Source organism: Zingiber officinale, chromosome 7B (assembly GCF_018446385.1).
Source record: "Zingiber officinale cultivar Zhangliang chromosome 7B, Zo_v1.1, whole genome shotgun sequence".
Classification (NCBI taxonomy): domain Eukaryota; kingdom Viridiplantae; phylum Streptophyta; class Magnoliopsida; order Zingiberales; family Zingiberaceae; genus Zingiber; species Zingiber officinale.
Window position 1 is genome coordinate 79,189,867 of NC_055999.1, and position 25,447 is coordinate 79,215,313.

Below are 25,447 nucleotides of genomic sequence, written 5' to 3' on the forward strand. Positions count from 1 at the left end.
ACTTGACAAATAAAGCTGAATCATGATTACTGGGACGAAAGACAAGCGAGATCACCACCGTGGAGAACTTTGTAAACCAAGCCGTGGTGCTTGTTTGAGTCCATAGAGAGCTCTACGAAGTCTGCAAAATTCACTAGGTCGGCGAGCAACTCTAGGAGGAGGCACCATATACACTTCTTCTTGAAGATCACCATTCAAAAAAATATTCTTGACATCCATCTAAGATATTTTTCATTGATGAAAAGAGGCAACGACAAGTAACATACAAATGGTAGTCATTTTAGCAACATGGCAAAAGTTTCCTTATAATCTATGTCATACTCCTGAGAATAATTTTTAGCAACAAGACGAGCTTTGTACCGTTCGACAGAACCATCAGATTTAGTTTTAATCTTATTGACCCAACGAGAACTAATGGTGTGATTTCCTAGTGGCAGAGGTACCAAATCCCAAGTATGAGTATGATGCAGAGCAATTATTTCCTCATCCATAGTATTCTGCTAAAGAGGGCTACCAAAAACTTCTCTACAGGACAAATACTCAAAAAGATGATGAATAAAGGCAACAAAAGAAGCCAATGAACTAGAATAACAAGAATAAGTAAAATTAGGTAGTTAAGTAGACTTACGAGGACGTGTAAACCGACAAGTAGGATTGTCAACAATCTCACAAGGTGATGGAATAGTCGTAGGAGGAGGAGGTGGAGGAGATGTCTCGAAAATACCAGATTCAGTGAAGCCATCATGTGGAAGAATAGCTGTGGGGGAGGCATCATTGGTGTCGGTACCGAAGAGATCAATGCGAATAAGATCTGCATGAGTCATGTCTTGTGGAAGAAGAGGTATGAAGAAGAAAGGAATATGCTCAAGAAACATAATATGACGAGAGACATACAATTTTTTTTACTGATTGGATCAAAACAACGATATCCTTTTTGACTAACACCATAACCAAAGAACACACACAAAGCAGACCTAGAGGACAACTTATCACACTCGATATGTGGTCGGAGAACAAAATAAGTACAACAAAAAATACATAAAGAGGAATAATCAAGAACACAACCATATAATTTTTAAAAAGAGTCAAACCTAAATTGTGAGAAATTTGAATCCTATTAATTATATGAGTAGCAGTAAGAACTGCTTCTAAAAAAATATTAGGAACATCCGCAGATAATAATAACGAGTGAGATGTCTCAATAAGATGTCTATGCTTTCTCTCCGTAATCTCATTCTGTTCAGGTGTTTCTCGACATTAGGTTTTATAGTTCTTCAATCAAACTATCAAAATCATGAAGATGAAGGCTCTAATACCACGTAGAAATTGACAATGAGAAAAAGTAAATGTCTTGATAAATTCAAAAGGTATTTTAGAAATAAAAAATACAAAACCTTATATAGTTAGATTAAGAAATCTTAAATCTTAAATTAAAAAGGTAAAAGACTAAATTATCCTAATGATTATAAATAAATAATTCTAATAAATATATATAATCTAACAACAACTACGTCAATAACTTCTAGGCGATCAAGGAGCTTCTAGTTGACCTGAGGATGACATGTTAGCAACAGATAGAGGCTATGTAAAGGATCTTGAGGCATAGCTTGAAAAACACTAATTCACTTAATGTAATTCGTGTGCTCGTGTCTCTCTTGTATTCTGTGCTCCGACATGCTACAACTTTGCCCTTCAATTTTGATTGTCAATACCTATGTAATCTTTCATTTTTATTGTGTTGTCATATCTATTTTATTTGTACTTAGTTTTTAGATTTTTTTTTTCTATGAGATTTCTCTATCTTTTTATAAGCTTGGTAGAAAAGAGAAAGTAAAAAAAATAAGAATCATTGTGTTTTAATTATCTTGCATGTCAATTTATACATAAATTATTGAATTATTCTTACATGTTTTATTTTCCTATCTTACATGATCAAATTTATGCTAATTAAATTATTTCTGTTATTTTATTTATTTGATTATTTTTTAAGTTTTTTTAGTTCGTAAAATTTGTAATATTATTTATTCTCTTTTAACATCGAGTTCGATCCTATATTAGATAGATGTCTTGTAAAAGATACGCTGTGCTACTTAGACTAATACTCTATTTACTTGGTGGTGTAGATTGAAGAAGGATAGAGAGTAAAGATGGGAAAAAATTCCGTACAGGGAGAACAAAAAAAACAAAGAAAAAGAAAGACTTTAGAGTTTCCGTCCATGGCTCTCGAATCTTCCCGTTCAAATTTTCAATTTATTTTTGACCCCTTAAACTTTTCATAATTTGAAAATGTTTTTTTATAAAAAAATTCCTCAATATGACTTAATTCATTTACCGACTCTTTTAATTAACTGCAAGCTGCATACTCATTCATTGTCCAGCTAAGAGCTAAGTTGCTAACTCCTCAATTATATACGCCACCAACTCCATTTTTTTTATCACACATGTTTTTAAACATTTAGATTTTATTTTATCAATCAAAAAAATATAAACCTTATAAAGAAACTGAAATATTAGTATTGGGACAAAAATTAAGTACTCTTTTTTTCTGATAAAAAAAATCAAAAGAGTACTTTGTATTTTTAATTTTATGATAATTATCATAAGCACACTCTTTATTCAAAAATATATAACAAAATACTACTCTATTCTTAAATTATTATTTTTATCTAGGACAAACTCTAATATTTTTTTATTAAAAGTACTGCATTTATTTTAACTAAAATAGTACTACTCCATCCTAGCTTTTATTTTTAAATTACTTTTTTACTCAACTAATCCATTATTATAATTTAAAGTAGTTTTAATTAAAACTAGAATAATTTTAATTAAAACTTATCAAAATTGCTCCTAAATTTCTTCGTGAAAGACACAAGTTTAAGCAAAACAAATAGATTTTATTTAGATCATTGAAACTTTGTCAACTCGATTATATTATTCAACTGCTAATTAAAATATCAACTACCAAATCCAGCTAATTCCAGCCTAAATGATGTTTTAATTTATCTAATTACACCTTACTCCCTACTAGTATTTATAACATGCAGCACCACCGCCACCACCACCTCCTCCTCCATAGCCATGGCCGCCGCCACGTTACTGACCTTTAGTTTCTTGGTCACGTTGCTCCTTCCAGCCGCCCGTTCCCAGCCGACGGTGCCCCCCGCACCGGCCCCAGCCGGGCCTCTCAACCTCACGGCGATCCTGGCCAAGGGAGGTCAGTTCACCTCCTTCATTCGCCTCCTCCAGCAGACCCGCGTGGACGAGCAGATCAACAGCCAGCTCAACAACAGCTTCAACGGCCTCACCGTCTTCGCCCCCACCGACAACGCCTTCGCCGCCCTCCCCGCCGGCACATTCAACTCCCTGTCCCAGCAGAAGCAGATCCAGCTGGTGCTCTTCCACGTCCTCCCCCGCTACTACTCCTTCTCCACCTTCCAGACCGCCAGCAACCCCCTCCCCACCCAGGCCTCCGGCGAGTCCGGCGTCTTCACCCTCAACGTCACCACCCCCTCTGCCGCCAATTCCAACCAGGCCAACGTCTCCACCGGCGTCGTCGAAACCCCCATCGAAACCCCCCTCTACGCAAACGTCCCCCTCGTCGTCTACCCCGTCCAGAGGGTCCTGCTCCCCTACGCCATCTTCGGGCCGCACCCCCCGGCCCCCGCGCCGTCCGCCCGCAAGTCCCCATCCTCCGCCGGCGCCTCCGGCGCTGCAGCGCCGGAAGACCACACTTCCGGAGCTACCAGAATCACGGGAATTGGTCGGAGCTTCGTCGCCGGAGCTCTGCTTCTGGCCATTAGTACTCTGCTCTGAGAAGCCCCAATGATTTGTATATTAAAATGAAAACTCGATCTTTATTTTAATTCCTGCTTAATTGATCGTCGGAGTGCTTTCTTTCTCTTCAGATACAATCAAATATCTATAAATATTTTCAGTTGCATTTAAAAATCTGAGTAGGTTTTACTGATTGATCATGGTGGTCAATTATTGGTTGGCCTTCTTTCGGCTGGCCGCATGCAAATTGCAAGCTAATTGAGTCTCTCATGAGCAAAAGGGAAGTCAAGCCAAAATTAATTAACAGCTGCGGAAGCACGATGGAAGTTTCTGTCACTTAGTCAAAATGAATAGGATTGGCTGCCCACCACGATATCGCATTGGGTCCACAGAATCTATCATCAGACACTGACTAGGTTGATCGACTCGATCGCAAAACCAACCGAGCACAAACCAGTTTGGTTCTGTTAATGTGACAAAAGACGATTCATTCATCCCAGTATTCAGCTCAATTCGTTTTTAAGTTAATACGGAAAAGATAAATTGGTTCCGTTAACGAAACTATTGGAGTTGACGCTGTGCAAAAATCTTACCATGGTGACTGTGGATGAAATCTATCCCGCATCAAACAGGTTGAACTTTTTTCCTCGCTTTTTTCTGGTTTTAGTTCACATCCATTACAGCATGGAGACACTTTGCAATTTAAATGAAAAAATTTATAAAACTTTATTCATCAAATAAAGAAACTATCCCAACATTATAGCAATACAGTTCTTAATTATTAGAGAATGATTACCAAACTACAAGATTACTCATTGATTCGTGAAGCATTTCAACATTCTAAATGGACTGTTAGAAAGTGGTCCTATACATTGGTATGCACGTCCTCGTACTGTAGTGATCATCTATCTTGAATCACAAAATCACTTTTGGAGATTCCATTAATGTGGTAAAATATGATTCATTCATTCTAACGTCTCTATCAATTTATCCTTAGATCAATACGGAGAAATTAAATTGGTTCCGTTAATAAAACTATTGGAGATGATGCAGTGCAAAAATCTTACCACGGTGATGTTGGATGAAATCTATCCCGCATCAAATAAGTTGAAGTTTTCTCCTCGTTTTTTTGTTCTTGAGACGTGTCCCAAAAGATACACCTCATGGAAATGTATCTCATTAAAAGATGTTTTTGTAACCGCCGTGTCCTTTCACATTATGATAAGTACTGTGTCTCTTTCTATATTAGAAAGTCGGATTGGCTCGGTCAGTCGGTCGAATCAGTTCAGCAGGTCAGATCAACTTGGCCAGTCTGTAACTGATGATATTTGTTTCAATCAAGTCTAAGATTTGCATTGACCAAATTCTGAAACATACCACATGATCTGCATAGACTGAGTTTTACTGTTGGACCAGAAAGCATGAAATCTAAAATGAAGCATAGCAGTAATTATAATTATTCACAATGATCTCCCGAAGTCACAACTGAAGACGTCGACGGTCGAAGTGGGTAGCCACTATCGAAAGCACAATCACGGGGCAATCAGAAAGTGCTCCAAAGTTCACGAGCCAAATCCCAACCACTGGATGCTCTTTCTTTGCTCTCACACGATCACCTCACGGCTGCGCTCCTCTGATCACCTCCGCTACACTCTCCTTATCAGATTGCCTTGGACGCCATCATATATAGCAAGCAAGACATCGGTTACCAACCGATGCCTTGATGGCTGCTTTCAATGGAGGAAGATGAGGTGAATGGGCACCCCTTCATCTTCTCGACGTTGCAATTGATGCAACGTTTAACATCTTCCACTCGTCCAAGTCAATCCATATGGTCACATAGACCATGTCAGTCACATAGACTACAAGGTGATCATGTCACGAAGACCATAGCGAAATTTAGTTACAAAGACCAAATAAGTCACGAAGACTTTATGAGGATCAAGTCACGAAGACCAGAGCAAAATTTAGTCACAAAGACCAAATAAGTCACGAAGACTTTATGAGAATTAAGTCACAAAGATCAGAGCAAGATTTAGTCACAAAGACCAAATAAGAACATCCATTCCATATATAAGGGAAAATGGTTCGTGCGACAGCAAGCACAATGAGCATTCAATTGCTAAGAAGATTGTCACACCTTACTTAGCTGCTCCATAGAACGAATTAGAGACATATGTCCATAGAATGAATCAGGGACATAAATGACTTGCCTTTACCCCAGATTAAATTATTTACATCATTATGAACATCTCTAATCCCTCATATTGACCATATGTCAAGAGCATGTTCAACATCTCCAATCAAACAAATTATTCACAATTAGATTTTATGTACTGAACTAACAATGTAACCGGTACCAGTGAATAAATGTCACAGATGTAAATCAATCTTAATTTTTCTTTTTAGCCAGAATCTATTCATTCTAATCAGTCGCTTTCCTAGTTATGCTCCATATACTGAATCATCCATAGCCAATAGGAAACATGCTAAAGTAGCAGACACTGATCAGAATTTCAAGTAGACAGCTAAATAGTCACCTACGGTAAAATCGAGATTAACTTATAATCTCAAGGGTCTCACATAGTAGAGAAGCAGGGATCCATTCTCCTACTACCATTCTTGTCGCCATAACACATGTGGTATGAATCACATGCTACGATGTTATTCTCTTTTCCAAAAAGAGCGCATGTTTTTCTTAAAATTTAACATCGTATAGATTTCGATCTAGACATTCCCAATGTCTAATCCTGAATTCAACATATGAATTCTAATCTAACCTCAAGCAGATTCAGTAAATGGTGGGTGCATTTACTCCAATCATTACACAAATGATCTCATCTTGATACAAATATCAAGGCGACCTTAACTTATGGGTATGTCTCTATTCACAGCTACATAAGCTGTCCCATAAGCAACGATCTTACCTCTATTTGTACTTAACAAATAGAGATGATTGTCCATGTGAGTGGACCAATCTCAATCTGGCAACATGATTATCGAGACTTTTATTCGAATATAACAAAGACATATACACTGAATAAATCATGACTTTTTTCATTTATCACAATGTCTTTACAATTAGTTACATTCTTCGAAGTCCCAAAGACTTCACATGTCCATAAAATGACTCTTTATTCAATGACTTAGTAAAAGGATCAGCAAGCATATTCCATGTAGGGATGTTCTCAAGAATAATCTTTTTCTTGTCAACAATATCCCTTACAAAATTATACTTAATTTCTATATGCTTGCCTTTGTTGTGATATTTGGGATTCTTAGAAAAAGCTATTGCAGCTTGACTGTCACAGTACATAGTAACAGGACTCCCACTATCCTCAGTAACCTTTAGATACTTCAGGAACCTTCTTAGCCAGACAACCTCTTGCACAGCCGCTGCACAAGCCACATACTCAGCTTCCATTGTCACAAGGCTACACAAGCCTGCTTCTTGCTGTTCCATGAGATGTCACCACCATTTAGCAAGAAGACATAGCCGGATGTGGATTTTCTGTCATCAAGGTCCCCTGTCCAATCTGCATCTGAGTAGCCACTTAGGCTCATATATGATCCTTGGAACCAGAGGCAATAATCAACTGTTCCTTTAAGATATCTGAATATCTTCTTCACCGCTTTCCAGTGTCTCGATCCTGGGTTTGACTGGAAACGACTAACTAAGCCAACAGCATAGCTTATATCGGGACGAGTACACAACATAGTGTACATCAAACTACCAATAGCACTGGCATATGATTTCTTCTTCATTTCGGCTATTTCATCAGGAGTCTTGGGATACATACTTTTGCTCAAGACAATACCTTTCGCTATAGGCGTCTGTTCAATGTTGCAATCTGACATATTGAAGTGTTGCAGCATCTTAGTGATATAAGCTTCTTGAGACAAACCCAAAAGCCTCTTTGATCGGTCTCTAACGATCTTCACTCCTAAAATGTATCTGCTTCTCCCATATCTATTATGTCAAATTGTGATGAAAGTCAGCTTTTGACTTCTATCACACACTTTATGTCACTTCCAGCTATTAGCATATCATCAACATATAATGATAAAATGATAAACTTTTCTTTTTTTTCCTTTCTTAGGTAAACACAATGATCTTCATTGACCATTTTGAAACAATAAGATAATATTACTTCATTAAATCTTATGTTCCATTGTCTTGATGCTTGCTTTAGCCCATATATAGACTCCCGAAGTCTACATACTCTTTTCTCTTGGCCTTCAACAACATAACCTTCTGGTTGTACCATATAGATTTCTTCGTCAAGATTACCATTAAGGAAAGCCGTTTTTACATCCATCTGATGTAATTCCATGTCATATTGTGCTACTATAGCTAAGATGACACGTATTGACACAAACTTCACAACTGGGGAGAATGTCTTTTCAAAGTCAATACCCTCCATTTGGGTATATCCTTTTGCAACTAATTGAGCTTTGTATTGATTAATCGATCCATCTGCTTTTCTCTTTACTTTGAGAATCCACTTATTCCCAATAGTCCTTCGGCCTGGAGGAAGATCGACTAAATCCCAAACTTGATTCTTTCTCATTGACTCCATTTCTTCATCCATTGCAATTTTCCATTCTTTTCTAACTGAGCTTCTCAAAGCTTCCTCAATTGTTCGAGGTTCTTCATCATCAAATGGGAGAACCATCAATGCCTCATTCTCAATATCAAACCTTCTCCGAGGAATAATCTGACGACTACTTCTTCGAAGGTTAGACTGTTGAGAAACTGACTCATTCAGTGGTAAATTACTCCCACTCGGTTGACTAGATTCAGGCATCTCCTGATCTATTGATAAAGGAACATTATCCTCCTCCTCTATCTAATATAGAGAAATTATCTTATCAACTTCACCTCGTGTTGGGAACTCAGTTTCTAGAAAAGTAGAATCTCTTGACTCTATTTCAGAGATGGTTCCATCTTGTCGCTCACCAATAAAAACATAACCCTTAGAAGTCTCAGAGTATCTTATAAAGATACACTTCTTACTGTTGGGATCGATGATCGCGGCTAGAGAGGGGGGTGTGAATAGCCGACCCCAAATCTTCGCGTTTCTTTCTACAAGTCGAGTTAGCGTAGCGGAAAATAAAACAAAGAAACAAAGACAAGAAGATCAAATCTCAACACGCAGCGATGTAACGAGGTTCGGAGATAAACTCCTACTCCTCGGCGTGTCCGTAAGGTGGACGAAGCCTATCAATCCGTCGGTGGATGAGTCCCCGGAAAATCGGCTAATAACAACTCCTTCTGGGTGGAGAAACCTCGCCACAATAACTTGCAACAACAAGATAGAAATACAGCAAGAACTACAAACAATATGAATGTAAAACACCTTGCTTGCCTTAGACTGGTTTCCGTTGTCGAAGCAGCAACTTCACGGAAGAACAGCAGCAGCTGACCAGCCGGGGAAGCTCACACGAAGCTTCACGAATCAGAGAGCTCAGCAAAGCTCAAGTGCAGCAAGAATCAGGGGAAAGAAGGAAGAAGTAACTCACTTGGAACAGTAGCTCCTCAACCCCTTTTATAACCTGCGAAGAAGACACAGAAGAAACTAGCCGTTGCTACGCAACGGCTAGGACGTGGACCGATCAGGCTTCATCCTGATCGGTCCACAAGGGTCCTGATCGGTCTTGGGGACCGATCAGGCTAAGCCTGGACCGATCAGGCTAAGCCTGGACCGATCAGGCTAAGCCTGGACCGATCAGGCTATGTCCTGATCGGTCCAGGAGGAGTCTGATCGGTCCCTGGACCGATCAACCTTTCTCCTTCTTCTTCTTTTGTTTGCTTTCTGATCGGTCTCCAGACCGATCAGATAATCCATAGATTAGGTTGGATCGGTCACCGGACCGATCACCGGGTACCGAAGCTCAGGCCCTCTCGACCTAGTCCGGAGAACGCAGTGCCGAGGCCCCTCGACCGTGCGGTCCGGAGAATGAGCTACCGAGCACGAGCTACCGAGCCACCAGCTACCGAGCTACCGAGCTCACGGCTCTCTGCAAGCTACGGGCCTCTCACTCCATCCGGTCCGAGAACGAGAGGCTACGAGGCCCTCTCGGCCTGGTCCGAGGCGAGCCTCGAGCTCACGAGCTCACCGAGCTCTGGGCTCACCGAGCCCTCTCGACCTAGTTCGAGGCGGCTGAGCCTCGAGCTACCGAGCTCTGGAGCCCTCTCGACTTCTCATGCCAAGCTTCCATACTTGGACTTCTCCGTGCCAAGCCCTTCTTGGACTTTTTAGTGCCAAGTCTCCATACTTGGACTTTTCTCGTGCCAAGCTCCTGCTTGGACTTTTCACCTGATGTCTGGTCAACCTTGACCTATCTGGATTTCCTTGCGCTCTTCACTCTCCACGTGCCTAGCTTCACTCACCGGACTTTCCATCTATCTGCTTCACTCACGGGACTTCCAAACCGCCTAGCTTCACTCACTAGGTCTTTCCCTGCCGGCTTCACTCACGGGACTTTCACTTTCACTGGCTTTACTCACCGGGATTTCCCTGCTTCACTCATCGGGACTTTCACCTGGCTTCACTCACGGGACTTTTCTATCGCCTAACATCCAGTTAGGACTTCCGATCAAGTATCCGGTCAACCTTGACCTACTTGACTCTTCTTCCCTGATCAGACCCTGATCAGTATCTCTCCGCATGGACAACTGCACCTGCATTGTCCATGTCTACATGTCTTTCTGTATTGTCAAACATCGAAACCATGACCAAGGTTTACGCTTGGTCAACTAGGTCAACCTTGACCTACTGGAAATTGCACCAACAATCTCCCCCTTTTTGATGTTTGACAATACCTTTAAGTTAGGCTAATCCAATAGCCTCAACTTTCTTCATGCCACTAGGTAATGAAACATAAGTTACAACCTTGCATTCTCCTTCTAAGAAGACAACCTCCTTCTTAGATAATGAAGGCCTAACTTAAACCCTTCATTCTCCCCCTATTGGCACACATCAACAAACTCTCCCCCTGAAGAGTAAGTTACCGTTGTTCACAACTTCACTCGTTGTGATCAACAAACTCTCCCACTAACTCCAATGTTCTTCCTTGAGCATTCTCTAGACATTCTCCATTCTCCCCCTTTTTAACACACATCAAAAAGAGTGAATCAAGGTCAAGAGTTTCTTCCTAATGAAAGTCCCATACCTTTCATTGAAACCCTTAATTTCCCCCTTGATACTAATGTCAATAGTCAATTTAGTGATAATCCCATATCACTCATGACAACTCCCCCTAAAGGTCAACTCCCCCTTGACCATTGCACCAACAATGTCTTGGAGAGTTTCAAACCTTCAAAATACCAACTCCCATAGCTGAAATTTTAGTCAACAATCGAAAAATCAGCATTTAGCACGCTCTGATCGATCACCAGACCGATCAGCCTTCACTGGATCGGTCCAGTGACCGATCCAGCATCCCCTGGATCGGTCCTAGTGACCGATCCACTCTTTCCTGGACCGATCAGAATCCTCTCTGATCGGTCCACAAGTCTGATATCAGAATTTCTAATTTTCCTCCCGAAATTCAGAAACTCCTAGAAAATTCCAGAAAATTCCAAAAATTGTAAAACTTTGAGGATACATTCCTCATAACATATACTATCATGGAAAAATAGTTTTCTATGGAAATAACGTCCATTTTCAAAACTTGATACAAAGTTCAAAAGTCTTTGAAATAGCTCAAAGTTAACTCATCTTTATATCAACTTGTTCAATGATGAATGCTATCACTAGAAAAGCTTCATCAAGGTTTTTCAAATCAATTTTAAAATGATTTTAAACCATTTAATTTAGGACCACAATCTTTGGGCTAAATGTACATGACTTGTACATAAGCTTTCCCTATGATCCCCATTTTTGAATTAGGCTCATCTAGGTACAAGAACCATGCACCTTGATCCTAACTCATCATCCTAATATCTCACACACATATAAGGTGTATCAAACACATTCAAGTCAATTTTGATGTGAGATATGGGTTTAGGTTATCTTATTCTAAGGTCTCATGCATTTTCTAAACATCAATTTGATCTCCATATCAAATTGTGTTCTTATCCTTAAATCAATTTCATTGATTATAAATGCAAGAGAAGAGATGATGACATGTCATATAATGATATCATACATAATAACATGTGCCAATGTCATGATGTCATGGCATAAAGTATGAAACTTAAATAAAGCATGACATATAAATAACCTAAGCATTATCATGACATTTCAAATGATCATAGATTAAATATGATGTCATGACATGGCATATGGCAAACAATATATGGCAAATAACATGTAAAAGTATAGAAAATATCTAATTCTAGCCTTAGTTGCCATTTTTGATAATTTCGACCATTTTGCCATAAATTCTATATTCCTAAGTGTATTAGACCTAAAATCATATCCTCAAGGCTTTTAGATCACTATGTGCTAACTAAATTGACTCTAGAAAATTCCTCAAATTTGATTGGCACATCCTAATCACCTTAGGAATAATTCTTAATTTCATTTTCAAGGCTTGATCACACCTTGAAAATTCCTAAAGTGCCACCTTTTGCCATGATTAGGTTAACTACCTAGTCAAGTAAGGTTGGCACACCCTAACTCATCTAGCGTGATGAAATCACGCTCCTAGGAACCCAATACCTATTTGAGTTCATTGGGTTCACTAAATATTCACTAGGGATGACTCCCCTAGCAACCCTCCTAATGACCCTCTTAGGCTTTAAAGCCTTGGCCATTTGGGACTCATCAAGATCAACTCTAGGGGTGACTCCCCTTGTGACCTTGGTGATGGTCTTCCTAGCCCTAGATTTTGTTCCATAATCGAATGGAACATTGTGATAAGTGGGCTTGATCACTTGGGACTTAGGTTTGTGACCCAAACCTTTCTTGTCCTTGGACATTGATTTTTGACCCTTAAACCCTAGAGATGACTTCTCCAAGTTCTTAAGAGTCTTTTCCAAAGTATCAAGTCTTGACCTCAAGACTTGATTCTCCTTCTCTAATACCTCAATTTTTAATTTTTCATTTTTCTTTGAGGTATTCCTAGGCATGTGTCTAGTTGATTTGGGATTTCTACCTAGGTTCTCCTTAGCCTTAGATGAGTTAGTCCTAGGGTTGACTTTTCTAGTGTTATCCTTATCTAGGCTCACATGTTTGGCACCTAAGCATGTGTATTGATTTCTAATGTTATCATGCTTACCATTATTAACAATAGCAATAAGGCTACTAGCATGTGTTCTATTTGAATTGCAAAAATGAGCCTTAGAGATTACCTTAGGGTTTGCCTTAGCTCCCCCTATCGATGTGCTCGTCTTCTTGTCCTTGTGAGGTTGCCTCCCCCTCGGACATTGGCTCCTATAATGTCCCCTTCGCTTGCATTGGAAGCACACCACGTGCTCCTTGCTCTTGCGTTTCGGGACTCCGGCTTCCTTGACCTTTGGTGCCGGTGGAGTCTTCCTAATCCTCTTTGGACATTTACTCTTGTAATGTCCATATTCCCTACACTCAAAGCACATTATATGTAATTTACTTGAAAGCAAATTGCTTGAGTTACCTAGGGTTGAGGATGGTTGTATGCTTTCTTCTTCATCCCTTCCGGAAGTAGAGACTTCTTCTTCTTGCTCCAATCTTGAAGAAGAACTCTCCTCCTCTTCTTCCTTAGATGTTGAGTAGCCCTCAACTTCTAATTCCTTTCCTCCCTGATGTGAGCTACTTGGCTCACTTGACTTCTCTTCATGACTTGAAGTGGAGCTCTCCTCATGGAGCTTAGCCAAGTTGTTCCACAACTCCTTGGCATCGTTGTATCCACCTATCTTACGCAGGACATCACTAGGTAATGAAAATTCAAAGATTTTCGTTACCTCGTCGTTGATTGAGGATTGGTGGATTTGTTCTTTCGTCCACTTCTTTTTCTTGAGAAGTTCTCCCTTTCTATCCACCGGAGGAATAAAACTTACTTGTACACAATTCCAATTTGCTAGGTTAGTCATAAGAAAATACTTCATTCTTACCTTCCAATCCGCGAAGTCGTAGCACTCGTAGAAGGGTGGAATCGTGATGTCTTCTCCGAGTCGATCCATTCTCTAGCTTGTGCTCCCCCGGGTGTTAATCCGACGAAGAGTAACCTGGCTCTGATACCACTTGTTGGGATCGATGATCGCGGCTAGAGAGGGGGGTGTGAATAGCCGACCCCAAATCTTCGCGTTTCTTTCTACAAGTCGAGTTAGCGCAGCGGAAAATAAAACAAAGAAACAAAGACAAGAAGATCAAACCTCAACACGCAGCGATGTAACGAGGTTCGGAGATAAACTCCTACTCCTCGGCGTGTCCGTAAGGTGGACGAAGCCTATCAATCCGTCGGTGGATGAGTCCCCGGAAAATCGGCTAATAACAACTCCTTCTGGGTGGAGAAACCTCGCCACAATAACTTGCAACAACAAGATAGAAATACAGCAAGAACTACAAACAATATGAATGTAAAACACCTTGCTTGCCTTAGACTGGTTTCCGTTGTCGAAGCAGCAACTTCACGGAAGAACAGCAGCAGCTGACCAGCCGGGGAAGCTCACACGAAGCTTCACGAATCAGAGAGCTCAACAAAGCTCAAGTGCAGCAAGAATCAGGGGCAAGAAGGAAGAAGTAACTCACTTGGAACAGTAGCTCCTCAACCCCTTTTATAACCTGCGAAGAAGACACAGAAGAAACTAGCCGTTGCTACGCAACGGCTAGGACGTGGACCGATCAGGCTTCATCCTGATCGGTCCACAAGGGTCCTGATCGGTCTTGGGGACCGATCAGGCTAAGCCTGGACCGATCAGGCTAAGCCTGGACCGATCAGGCTAAGCCTGGACCGATCAGGCTATGTCCTGATCGGTCCAGGAGGAGTCTGATCGGTCCCTGGACCGATCAGCCTTTCTCCTTCTTCTCTTTGCCGATCGGTCTCCGGACCGATCGGGTAATCCTGAAGCATTCTGTTTGGTTCTTGATCGGTCACCGACCGATCACTCAGAGCTACTCGAGACCGACCTGAAGCTACCGAGGAGCCTCTCTCGACCTAGTCCGAGAACGAGCTGCCGACTCCGGCCGAGCTGAGCTACCGAGCTGCTCTCCTCTCCGGTCCCGAGCTACAAGCTCTCGGCCTGCTCGAGCTCTCTGAGCCCTCTCGACCTAGTTCGGAGAGGGAGCTCGAGCTACCGAGACCAGAGCCCTCTCGACTTCTCATGCCAAGCTTCCATACTTGGACTTCTCCGTGCCAAGCTCCCTGGACTTTTCCGTGCCAAGTCTCCATACTTGGACTTTTCTCGTGCCAAGCTCTGCTTGGACTTTTCACTGATGTCTGGTCAACCTTGACCTATCTGGATTTCCTGGCTTCACTCACGGGACTTTCCAACTGCCTGACTTCACTGACTTTCCAACTAGCTTCACTCACAGGACTTTCCATCTACAGGCTTCACTCCAGGACTTCAACCTAGCTTCACTCACTAGGTCTTTCCCCTGGCTTTACTCACGGGACTTTCACTTTCACACTCACCAGGATTTCCACTGCGCGACTTCACTCATCGGGACTTTCAGCTTCACTCACCAGGACTTTCCGAACTGCCTAACATCCCAGTTAGGACTTCCCAGTCAAGTATCCGGTCAACCTTGACCTACTTGACTCTTCTTCATCCAACCTGATCAGACCCTGATCAGTATCTCTCCGCATGGACAACTGCACCTGCATTGTCCATGTCTACATGTCTTTCTGTATTGTCAAACATCGAAACCATGACCAAGGTTTACGCTTGGTCAACTAGGTCAACCTTGACCTACTGGAAATTGCACCAACACTTACCTCTGGGTCCTAATTTTCCATATTCGTGACTCTTATCATGAACGTAGGCAGCTGACCCCCAAGGTCTCAGATTACTTAAATCTGGCTTTCTACCTGTCCAACGTTCATGTGGGGTAGATGGAACTGACTTTGAAGACACTTTGTTAAATATATAGGCCGCAACTAATAATGCATCTCCCCAATAGGAGATTGACAAATTAGCCTGCGTCATCATAGACCTAACCATTTCAAGAAGAGTCATATTTCTTCTTTCAGCAACCCCATTTTGTTGTGGAGTTCCAGGGATAGTTAGCTGTCTAATAATCCCTTTCTCATTACACATTGTCTTGAACTGATCAGACAAATATTCTTCTCCACGGTCAGTGCGCAAGGTTTTAACCTTACGTTCCAATTGATTCTCAACTTCGTTCAAGTAACGAATAAAGTAATCCAATGCTTCAGATTTGTAAGAAATCAAATACACATGACCAAAATGTGTGAAGCCATCGATAAATATAATGAAATAAGAACTCCCATTTCTAGCCTTTATGTTCATTGGATCACAAATATCCGAATGAATTAATTGCAATGGTGATTCAACCCTAATAGCCTTACCAAATAGTTTTCTAGTCGTCTTTCCCGCAAGACAATGCCCACATATAGACAAGTTAATCTTAACATGAGTGCCTATTAGGCCCTCCTTAGCTATTCTATTCATTCGTTCTTGTCCTATATGCCCCAATCTAGCATGCCAAATTTCATCATTAACATCAGCATTACTAGTAAGAGCAATGTTTAAAAAACAACCATCATTATTATTTGGTTCTACATCAAGAACCATAAAACCATTTGTTACAAAATCATACCCAATTAACACAGAGTTAATTCGAAGTTCCACACAACGGCTATAAAAATTTACATTGTAACATAAATCAAGAAGACAAATAACAGAAACCAGATTCCGTTGAATCTCAGGAGTGTACAGGACATCATGTAGAAACAAGGTGCCTCCACCACGTAGGTTGAGATTGCAAGTGCCAATTCCTTTGACTTCAATTCTTGCATTATTTCCTACATATATCCATTTGTTGCCAGCTGGTACCCGACGATACTCCACATATGTAACTCGATCATGAGCTACGTGGTTCGTTGCTCCTGAATCTACAATCCACAAAGGATACAAATCAGCTAACAACACTGTACTTGCAACATATTGCTCGTGGAAAGAAGACAAAAATGGATCTATCTTTTTAGGCTCAGTACAATCCCGAGCAAAATGACCCTTCTTGCCATAGTTGAAGCAAGTCAACCTGCTCTTAGGTTTTTGCCCATATTTCTTTCATTTCTTCTTGATTTGGTTTTTCGCAACAACAGCATTAGCCTCCTTTCCTTTCCCCTTTCCTTTCTTAAACCACTTGTTCTTATTCTTGGAACCAGAACCTTCAGCTACAAAAGCTTGACCCAAAATCCTTGCGGATTCAATCCTCTCCGCCTCAAGTTCCACATGGCGTGAGACATCAGTGAAAGTCTTGATACTCTCACTATGGGTCAAGTTATGTTTCAGCTTTTCCCAAGAATCAGGAAGAGAACGGATAACTGTCTGAATCTGTTATTCATCGATCAATGCATAACCAGCAGTCTTAAGCTCTCGAATCATGTTACCCATCTCCCTGAGATGTTGGGCCATGGTAACATTCGAGCGCTTTTTACAATTATCAAAGTTGATAGTTAGCTGACGAAGCTTACTCAGACTAACTCCAATGTACTTCTCTCTAAGGGCTACCCAGACAGCATGAGCAGATGGTAATGGCTCATACTCAAATACCAGGTCATCCACCATTGAACTAATCAATATACCCTTAGCAATGGAGTCCTTCCTTTTCCATGCCTTATAGGCATCAAGGTCACGTCTGTGCTGTGCTGTAGAACCATCAATCGGTTCCTCCATGATTTGATTTACAGCCTCTAGAACTTCTCATTCCTCAAGAACGTATTGTCTCTTAAGGTGCCAGATTTTGTAGTTATCCCCATACAATTTCTCACCCTTATTGAGTTCAACTATGATGTTTTTAGTTGCCATGATCTACATAAATAAATAAATTATTTATTATTTCAATGTAATTCATATATGTGCAATTATTTATTGAGTCAGTATAAATTAGAGTTAGTTGACAAAATAAAGTAATAAAATTATTTTCACTCATCATTTGTATGTTCTAATCTAATCAACATTGATCAATCATATTACACATATTCCATCTAATGAAAAAATCATTATTAAAATGAACTAATCATTTTTCATATGAACTAATCATATGGATATATGAATGAATCATATTCACATGAACTAATCATGTCATGAAATGAACTAATCATTTCCAAGTTTGTTAACATATAACATAACTTTTCATTATATAATTCTGTTCGTACATAACGACAGAAATTATTACATGACTAAAAAAACTAGATGAGCTAACACTGTTCGTACATAACGACAGTAAACAGAACACTAGTAACATAGATAAGCTAGCACTACTCCCACTAGGATAAATGCTAGAGCTGTGGGTAATTGCATCCCGTTTGCCCCGGATTCTATGATGGGTGGTTCAGCCTCAGATGTATCCATCAGATCCATTTCTAGATCTTCTACACACTCTTGAGGTTCCTCCTCTAATTCTTCGGAATCCATCTCTAGATCCTCCTTGGGATCCATCTCTGGATCCTCCTCAAAATCTTCAGGATCCATTTCTGGATTCTCTTCAAATTCTTCGAGGTTCATCTTGTTAGGATCGATGGACGCGGCTAGAGAGGGGGGGTGTGAATAGCCGCCCCAAATCGTTCGTTTCTTTCTACAAATCAAGGTTAGCGCAGCGGAAATAAACAATAGAAACGACAACGGAGAATAACAAACCTCAAACTCGTCGATGTAACGAGGTTCGGAGATGAAACTCCTACTCCTCGGCGTGTCCGTAAGGTGGACGAAGCCTATCAATCCGTCAGTGGATGAGTCCCCGGAAACCCGGCTAATAATCACTCCTTCTGGGTGGAGAAACCTCGCCACAATGTCTTGCAACAGCAAGATAAACAGGAGTACAAGAATATAGCAGGAAACTAAGTACAATACAAAAATGTAATAACCCTAGCTTGCCTTCTTGTCGACTGGATGAAGCAGCAACTTCACGGGAATCCAACCACAGCACCAACTTTCCAGTTGAAGTCCCAGCCGAGGGAAGCTCACGCGAAGCTTCAGCGAAGAAGAGCTCAACAAAGCTCAAGCAGAAAATACTTTAGCAGTCAGTAGGAAGAAGAGGAAGAAGTAGCGTAGAAGCCCTCGATCTCCTTTTATAACCTGCACTGTAAAGAAGACAGCGAAGAAGATGGAGATAGCCGTTGTCACTCATAACGGCTATACCTGGACCAATCAAGCTCCACCCTGATCGGTTCGGGGCCTCCCTGATCGGTCTTGGGGACCGATCAGGACCTATGCTGATCGGTCCCCAGACCGATCAGCACTCTTCACAGAGAACTCGCCCAACTCTCTGATCGTCTCCTGATCGGTCTGTGGACCGATCAGGGTGCATGTGGATCGGTCCACAGACCGATCCCCTCCTTTTCTCTTTGCCTTCTGTTCGCTTTCTGATCGGTCTCCAGACCGATCCAGGTCTTGGTTTTTGCCCAAACCAAGTCCAAACCAATATCCGATCAACCTTGACCTCTTGGTACATCATGCTTAGCATCCGGTCACTCCCTTGACCTGCTAAGACTCCCCACCAAGTGTCCGGTCAATCCCTTTGACCCACTTGGACTTTTCTCTTCGTGTCAAGTATCTGGTCACTCCCTTGACCTACTTGACCTTCTCAACACCAGATGTCCGATCACCCTTGATCCATCTGGATTTTTCCTGTTAGAGTGTATACTAAAAGCCTAGCTTTTGGTATAAACATTTATCTAGAAATAAGAATCACATTGGTCAAATATCTACATTTATGATAAATGTAGTTGTTCAATTAATTTATATTGTAGATAACATGGTGTGTGGTGTCACACACAGAGGATCATGTTATCAGTACCTTATAAATTATAAACAGTAGCTCACGACCATAATGGAAAGGAACAAACCATTGGAAGGTCGTAGTGTAATTAGGTATTAGTTTATCTTAACTATATAATTACACTAGTACACTTAGAGTGTATTGAGTAGGACCATTAGAGGTCGTTTCTTTTATACTGACTTTATAAAGAAACAAAGACCTCAGTTATTATGGAAGTGTGTGCTCTTAATCCTAATATAATAACGAGCACACATATTTGATATTTATTTCTTTAATTTATCAATGGGTGAGATTTAGTTCGATGAATCAATAAGCCCGATAAGTTGGGAAATGATATCACTTATAGTGTGTGTTGTTGATTATAGAAGGAAACTGTGTCCTAGTGATCTAGGTTGAGAATGTCCCCAAGAGGAGCTCATAAGGATTGTCATGTTAAACCCTGCAGGTGGACTTAGTCCGACATGACGATGAAGTTGAGTGGTACTACTCTTGGAGCTAGATATTAATTAAGTGAGTTGTCAGTAACTTACTTAATTAGTGGACATTTGTTATCTTAAACACAGGGAGACTAACACACTCATAATAAGAAGGAGCCCAAAATGTAATTTGGGATTGGTGCGATAGTTCAATAATAGTTCTTTAGTGGAATGAATTATTATTGATGAAATTAAGTTGTGTGTTCGGGGCGAACACGGGATGTAATTTCATCGAGAGACCAAAACCAATTCCTCCTCTCGGTCCCTATCGTAGCCTCTAGTATATAGAGATTTATACCCACCGCATACCCACCTTCTTACCCATCCAATGGGGCCGGCCAAGCTAGCTTGGAACCCAAGCTAGGGCCGGCCAAGTCCAAGTGGATGAGCCATGTAGGTGGCCGGCCAAAGCTTGGGTCCCAAGCTTAGGTGGTGGGCCACTAGAATATTAAAAAGGATTTTTATTAAAATTATTTCTTATGTGGATATCATGATTTTAAAAGAGAGTTTAAAAATTAAAAATTTCCTTTTATAGCTTTCTACAAAAGATTAAGAGAAGAGATTAATCTCTTTCCTTATTTGTAGTTTAAAAGGATGGTTTTAATTTTTGGTAAAAACTTTCCTTATTTGTAAATCATCTACATGATTAAAAGAGAGTTTAAAATTTGAAATCTTTCCTTATTTGTTGATTAAAGGAGGATTTTAAATTTTAAGAAAACTTTCCTTTTTAAACATATTCATGATTTAAAAGAGAGTTTAAAAATTAAATATTCTCTTTTATAAGTTTCTACAAAAGATTAAGAAAAGATTTGATATCTTTCCTTATTTGTAGATTGAAAGAGATTTTATTTTTTAGAGATAACTTTCTTTTTATCCACATGTTTAAAAGAAAGATTTTAATTTATTAAATTTCCTTTTTATAAACCAATCATGAAGGGATAAAATTATTGGAGAAATTTTTATAAATTTCTGGAAACAAATTAGGAAGTTTTAATTCTTGTTTAATTAAAACTCTCCTTGATATGAGGAAATAAGTGGCCGGCCATGTTTAAGTGAGAAGAAAAATTATTTTAATTAAAATAATTTTTTCCTTTTCATGACAAAAGAATTAAGGAAGTTTTTAATTAAATTTCCATATTTGCCAAGACCAAGGATTATAAAAGAGGGGGTAGAGAAGGCTTCATGGTGAACAACCTCTATTATTTTCTCCCTCTTTTCTTCCTTGGTGTGGCCGGCCTCCTTCCTTTCTCTTCTCTCCATCTTGTGGCCGGACCTCTCTTCCTCATTGAAGATCAAGTGGTGGCCGGATTTTAGCTTGGAGAAGAAGGAGAGAAAGCTTACATCCCTTGGAGTTTGATTGGTGGAAAAAGATCTTCATCTCTTGGAAGCATAGTGCTTGGCCGAAACTTGAAGAAAGGAGAAGAAGGTGCTTTGGTGGTTTCTCATCTCGGAAGATCGTTGCCCACACAACGTCCGAGGTTAGAAGAGGAATACGGTAGAAGATCAAGAGGTCTTTCTAAAAGGTATAACTAGTAATTTTTCTTTCCGCATCATACTAGTTATTTTTGGAAATAATACCAAATACAAGAGGCATGCGATTCTAGTATTTCGAATATGTTTTTCGATGTTGTGTTCTTTTGTTTTCTTTTTCCTTGTGATTTGATTGTTCTTTTCGGTTAACCTAAAGTTATTTTAGGAAATTAAATATTAGCTTTCCATAAAAGGTTTTGTCTAGTCGGTGGTGGTTGCTCCCATATCCAAGAAGGCCATGTGCCTCACCACGTCAGTACTGGGAACCAATTATGGAAATTAATATTTAATGGAATTAATAACTTAAGGTGATTTGGGTTGAACGTGTTAAGTTCCGCAGGAGACCCAAGTCAAAACCTAAAAGAATGAATAGATTAAGTTTTGGATCAAACGTGTTAAGTTCCGCAGGCGATCCAAAATTTAATTTAAAAGAACACATGGTAGCTAGGAAAAGGTTCAGACCTTTGTACAAAATTTTTGTACAGTCGAACCTCTAGGCTTTCCGAGTAGCAACCAACAATTGGTATCAGAGCTAGGGTTTTGCCTCTGTGTATTTGGTATTAGTTTAATTATGCACATGTCATACATAATTTAGGCAGGTTAATAGTAGGATGTGCTAACTTTGTGGATGCAGGATCCAACTATTATGGCTTATAGTTATTATGTGTGTGATTGGACCCTTGGACATGTCAAGGGCATTTTATTGTGTGTGCATGATTGTATTATAAAATACAGCAGTATTTAGTTTTATTAGGATTTTATTTTTGATCTAGATACATGTACATTCCTTTTATGGAATATAGGATCAAAATGTAAAATTCTATTTATGTCATGGATCTAATCTTGCAAAGCGTGGAACCTTCGAAGGACCAGAGGCGCAGCTAGAGCAAGATGGATGCGACCGCTAGACCCGGTAGCGGTGGCCAAATATGGCAGTGACTTGGGATGACAACACACGGAGGACAACTAGAGATAAAAGCCATAATAGTTGAAAATTAGATTTTCTATTTATTGCTTTTATATTGTCTTGTGTGTGCATGTTGGTTTACATATTTAGTAGGCTAGCATAGTTAAAATTCCTCATTTATAAATAACTAAGTGGGAGAGGGATTTTAAGTAAATCCCATGGTCTCCATTACTGGTTTGTAAGTGATGCAAACAAGCTTGCGTTGGCTCTGAGTGCCTTCCTCCATAACGGATGAGCTTGTTTGTGGATCACTAGAACAGACTTCCATTTTTGGATGACTATAGGAAGTTAATTAAGAGCGTGTGATCTTCCCCAACGGAAGGGGCATAATCTTATTAATGGACTTAGTGTCAAGTAATGGTATACACTTAGACACATCTAATAGTATCCTCCCCATCGGAGTCACTGCTATTATTTGTGTGACCAAATGAAACCAACTATTAATTTGTCATAAAACTAGGTTGACAAGATAATAAAATTAAAGGGTTAAAACCCCTCTTACAAATGATTGATTTTGTATCCACACTAACGTGGCATACAAAATTAACGGTGTTTGAGATAATTTTATTTGTCATAAAGATACGTTGACAAGATAGTTAATGGGTAAAACCCTCCTTTTACAAATGTTGAATTTGTATACGTCCACACTAACGTGGCATGCAAAATTCACGGTGTTTGAGGTGTTGGTAAATTTAAATAATATTGTTTGAGGAATCAATGTTATTTTAAATTCAAAGAGTTTTGACCAAATATTTGATCAAAGACAGATCAACTATTAATTTTATTCGTCATAAAGTAAAGTTGACGAGATAATAAAATTAATGAATAAAATCTCCTCTTCGATTTTGTATACACAAAATTCATGGAGATTTTAAGGAGTTGATCTTGACCAAATGTTTTTGTGATTCTTAGGATGTTTGTCAATCCCTAGTAGTCATACTATAGAAAGAGACTTAGTAGTCCCAATTGTAATGATTGGAAATAGGACTTGGACATTAAGTCTTCTTAGAACTAAGAACAATTTAGGTGTATTTAATTCATTAGTTGAAACATGTCTAGTGGTGTTATCTACCAGAACCTGGAGTGTAGATACAAGATGTCATTAATCATGTCTGCAATTCATTGCAGGGTTCCAGGAAACCCGACAACTAAATGAAAGGTAAATCACCGTCCACATGGGCACTACTGTAAAAGTGGTAACTGTTGCAGTGGGAGATGTTTATCCTTTGATAAGAATAAAATATGGATTTTAAGTAATTGTCTTTACGTACCAAGTTTAGAAAGAACCTGATTTCAGTTTCTAAACTATTATAGATATTATGTCTATTTTGATAACAAAGTTGTTATCAAGAAAAATAGGAAAGTTATCTATTCTGGTATGATGGTTGACAATTTATAATCCAATAAACTCCCACGATGCAACAAATGGAAATTAGTAACACATCTTCTAATTTTAAGAGAAAGCAACCTTCGGAAATGAACCAATTATATCTTTGGCATCTAAAGCTAGGTTATACTTGAGTAGGATTCATTGGTAGCTGATGAACTTTTGGGTTCATTGGTAGTGGAAATCTTTCCAACCTACGAGTCTTATTTGGAAGGAAAATAACCAAGAAGCTTTTAAGTCCAAGGGGTATGGAGTCAAAGATATGTTGAAAACGGTTCATTCTGATTTGTGTGATCCTATGACTATCCAGACAAGAGGTAGTATTGAATATTTTGTCCATTTAATAGACAACTATTCAAGATACAAATAAATTTACTTAATGTACCGCAAGACTAAGTACTTTGATTAGTTCAAAGAGTACAAGGTTGATGCGGAGAAATGTTAAAGTAAAAAGTCACTATGGAAGATCGTAGTGGCAAGTACCTCTTGAGAGATTTTAGGAGTCACTTATCAGAAGTTGGATTTCAATCCCAACTAACTGCATCTGGTACACCCCAACAGAATGGTGTAGTAGAAAGAAGGTAAAGGACTCTTATGGAATAATTAGATAGATGATGAGTTATTCAGAAAATTACCAAATTTGTTTTAAGGATAAACTCTGAAAACGAAAGTGAACATAGTACCTTCCAAGTTAGAACTCTGTACTCATATAGAATTGCTGAATAGGTGAAAACCTATTTTGAAGCATATTCGGATTCGGGTAATCCAGCACATATGTTAAAAAGAGACAATGATAAGTTGGATAGGAGTTCACTTGTTTGTTATCCTAGATAAACAAAAGTAGGTTTATAGTCTTAAAAATCAGAAGGTCATTGTTGGCATCAATGACTGATTTTTAGAAAAGGACTATATAATGAACCACGTGCTCATAAGTAAATTTGTTCTTAAGGAAATAATAAAGGACATGTCTAACCTAGTACCAACTGTACAATATGAGATACCACAAGAAAACTGTAACACGTATCACAAATGATACACAATTGCATAAAGTGTCTTGTCACAATGGGAGGGTAAATAGGTTCATGTTTTGGGAGAGTTTTTGGACTCGATCCCTGAAGGACATAAACCTGATCTCCGGACAAATGACGAAGCACTCCAAGATAAATATGCAGCATCTTGGCAAAGAGTAATGAATAATAAAATTAGAATATATGTATTCTAATAAAATCTGAAAGCTTATAGAACCACCAAGTGGTGTAAAAGCCTTTGGGTGTAAAAGGTCTATAATAGGAAAAGAGGGATAGACAGGAAGGTTGAAACCTTCAAAGCAAGGCCTGATGAAAAAGGAAACTTTTTTCACTGGTAGCCATGCTTAAGTCTATCCGGATTCTTTTATCTATTTGGCAAGTGGATGTCAAGA

General features: G+C 39.5%; 1 protein-coding gene across 1 annotated transcript; it reads left to right on the plus strand.

Moving 5' to 3' along the window:
• Positions 1-3,034: 3,034 nt before the first annotated feature.
• On the plus strand, positions 3,035-3,940 carry LOC122003855 (fasciclin-like arabinogalactan protein 6). Its single transcript, XM_042558848.1, has one exon. The coding sequence runs from the start codon at positions 3,079-3,081 to the stop codon at positions 3,811-3,813; it is 735 nt and encodes a 244-aa protein (XP_042414782.1). The 5' UTR covers positions 3,035-3,078; the 3' UTR covers positions 3,814-3,940.
• Positions 3,941-25,447: the final 21,507 nt, after the last annotated feature.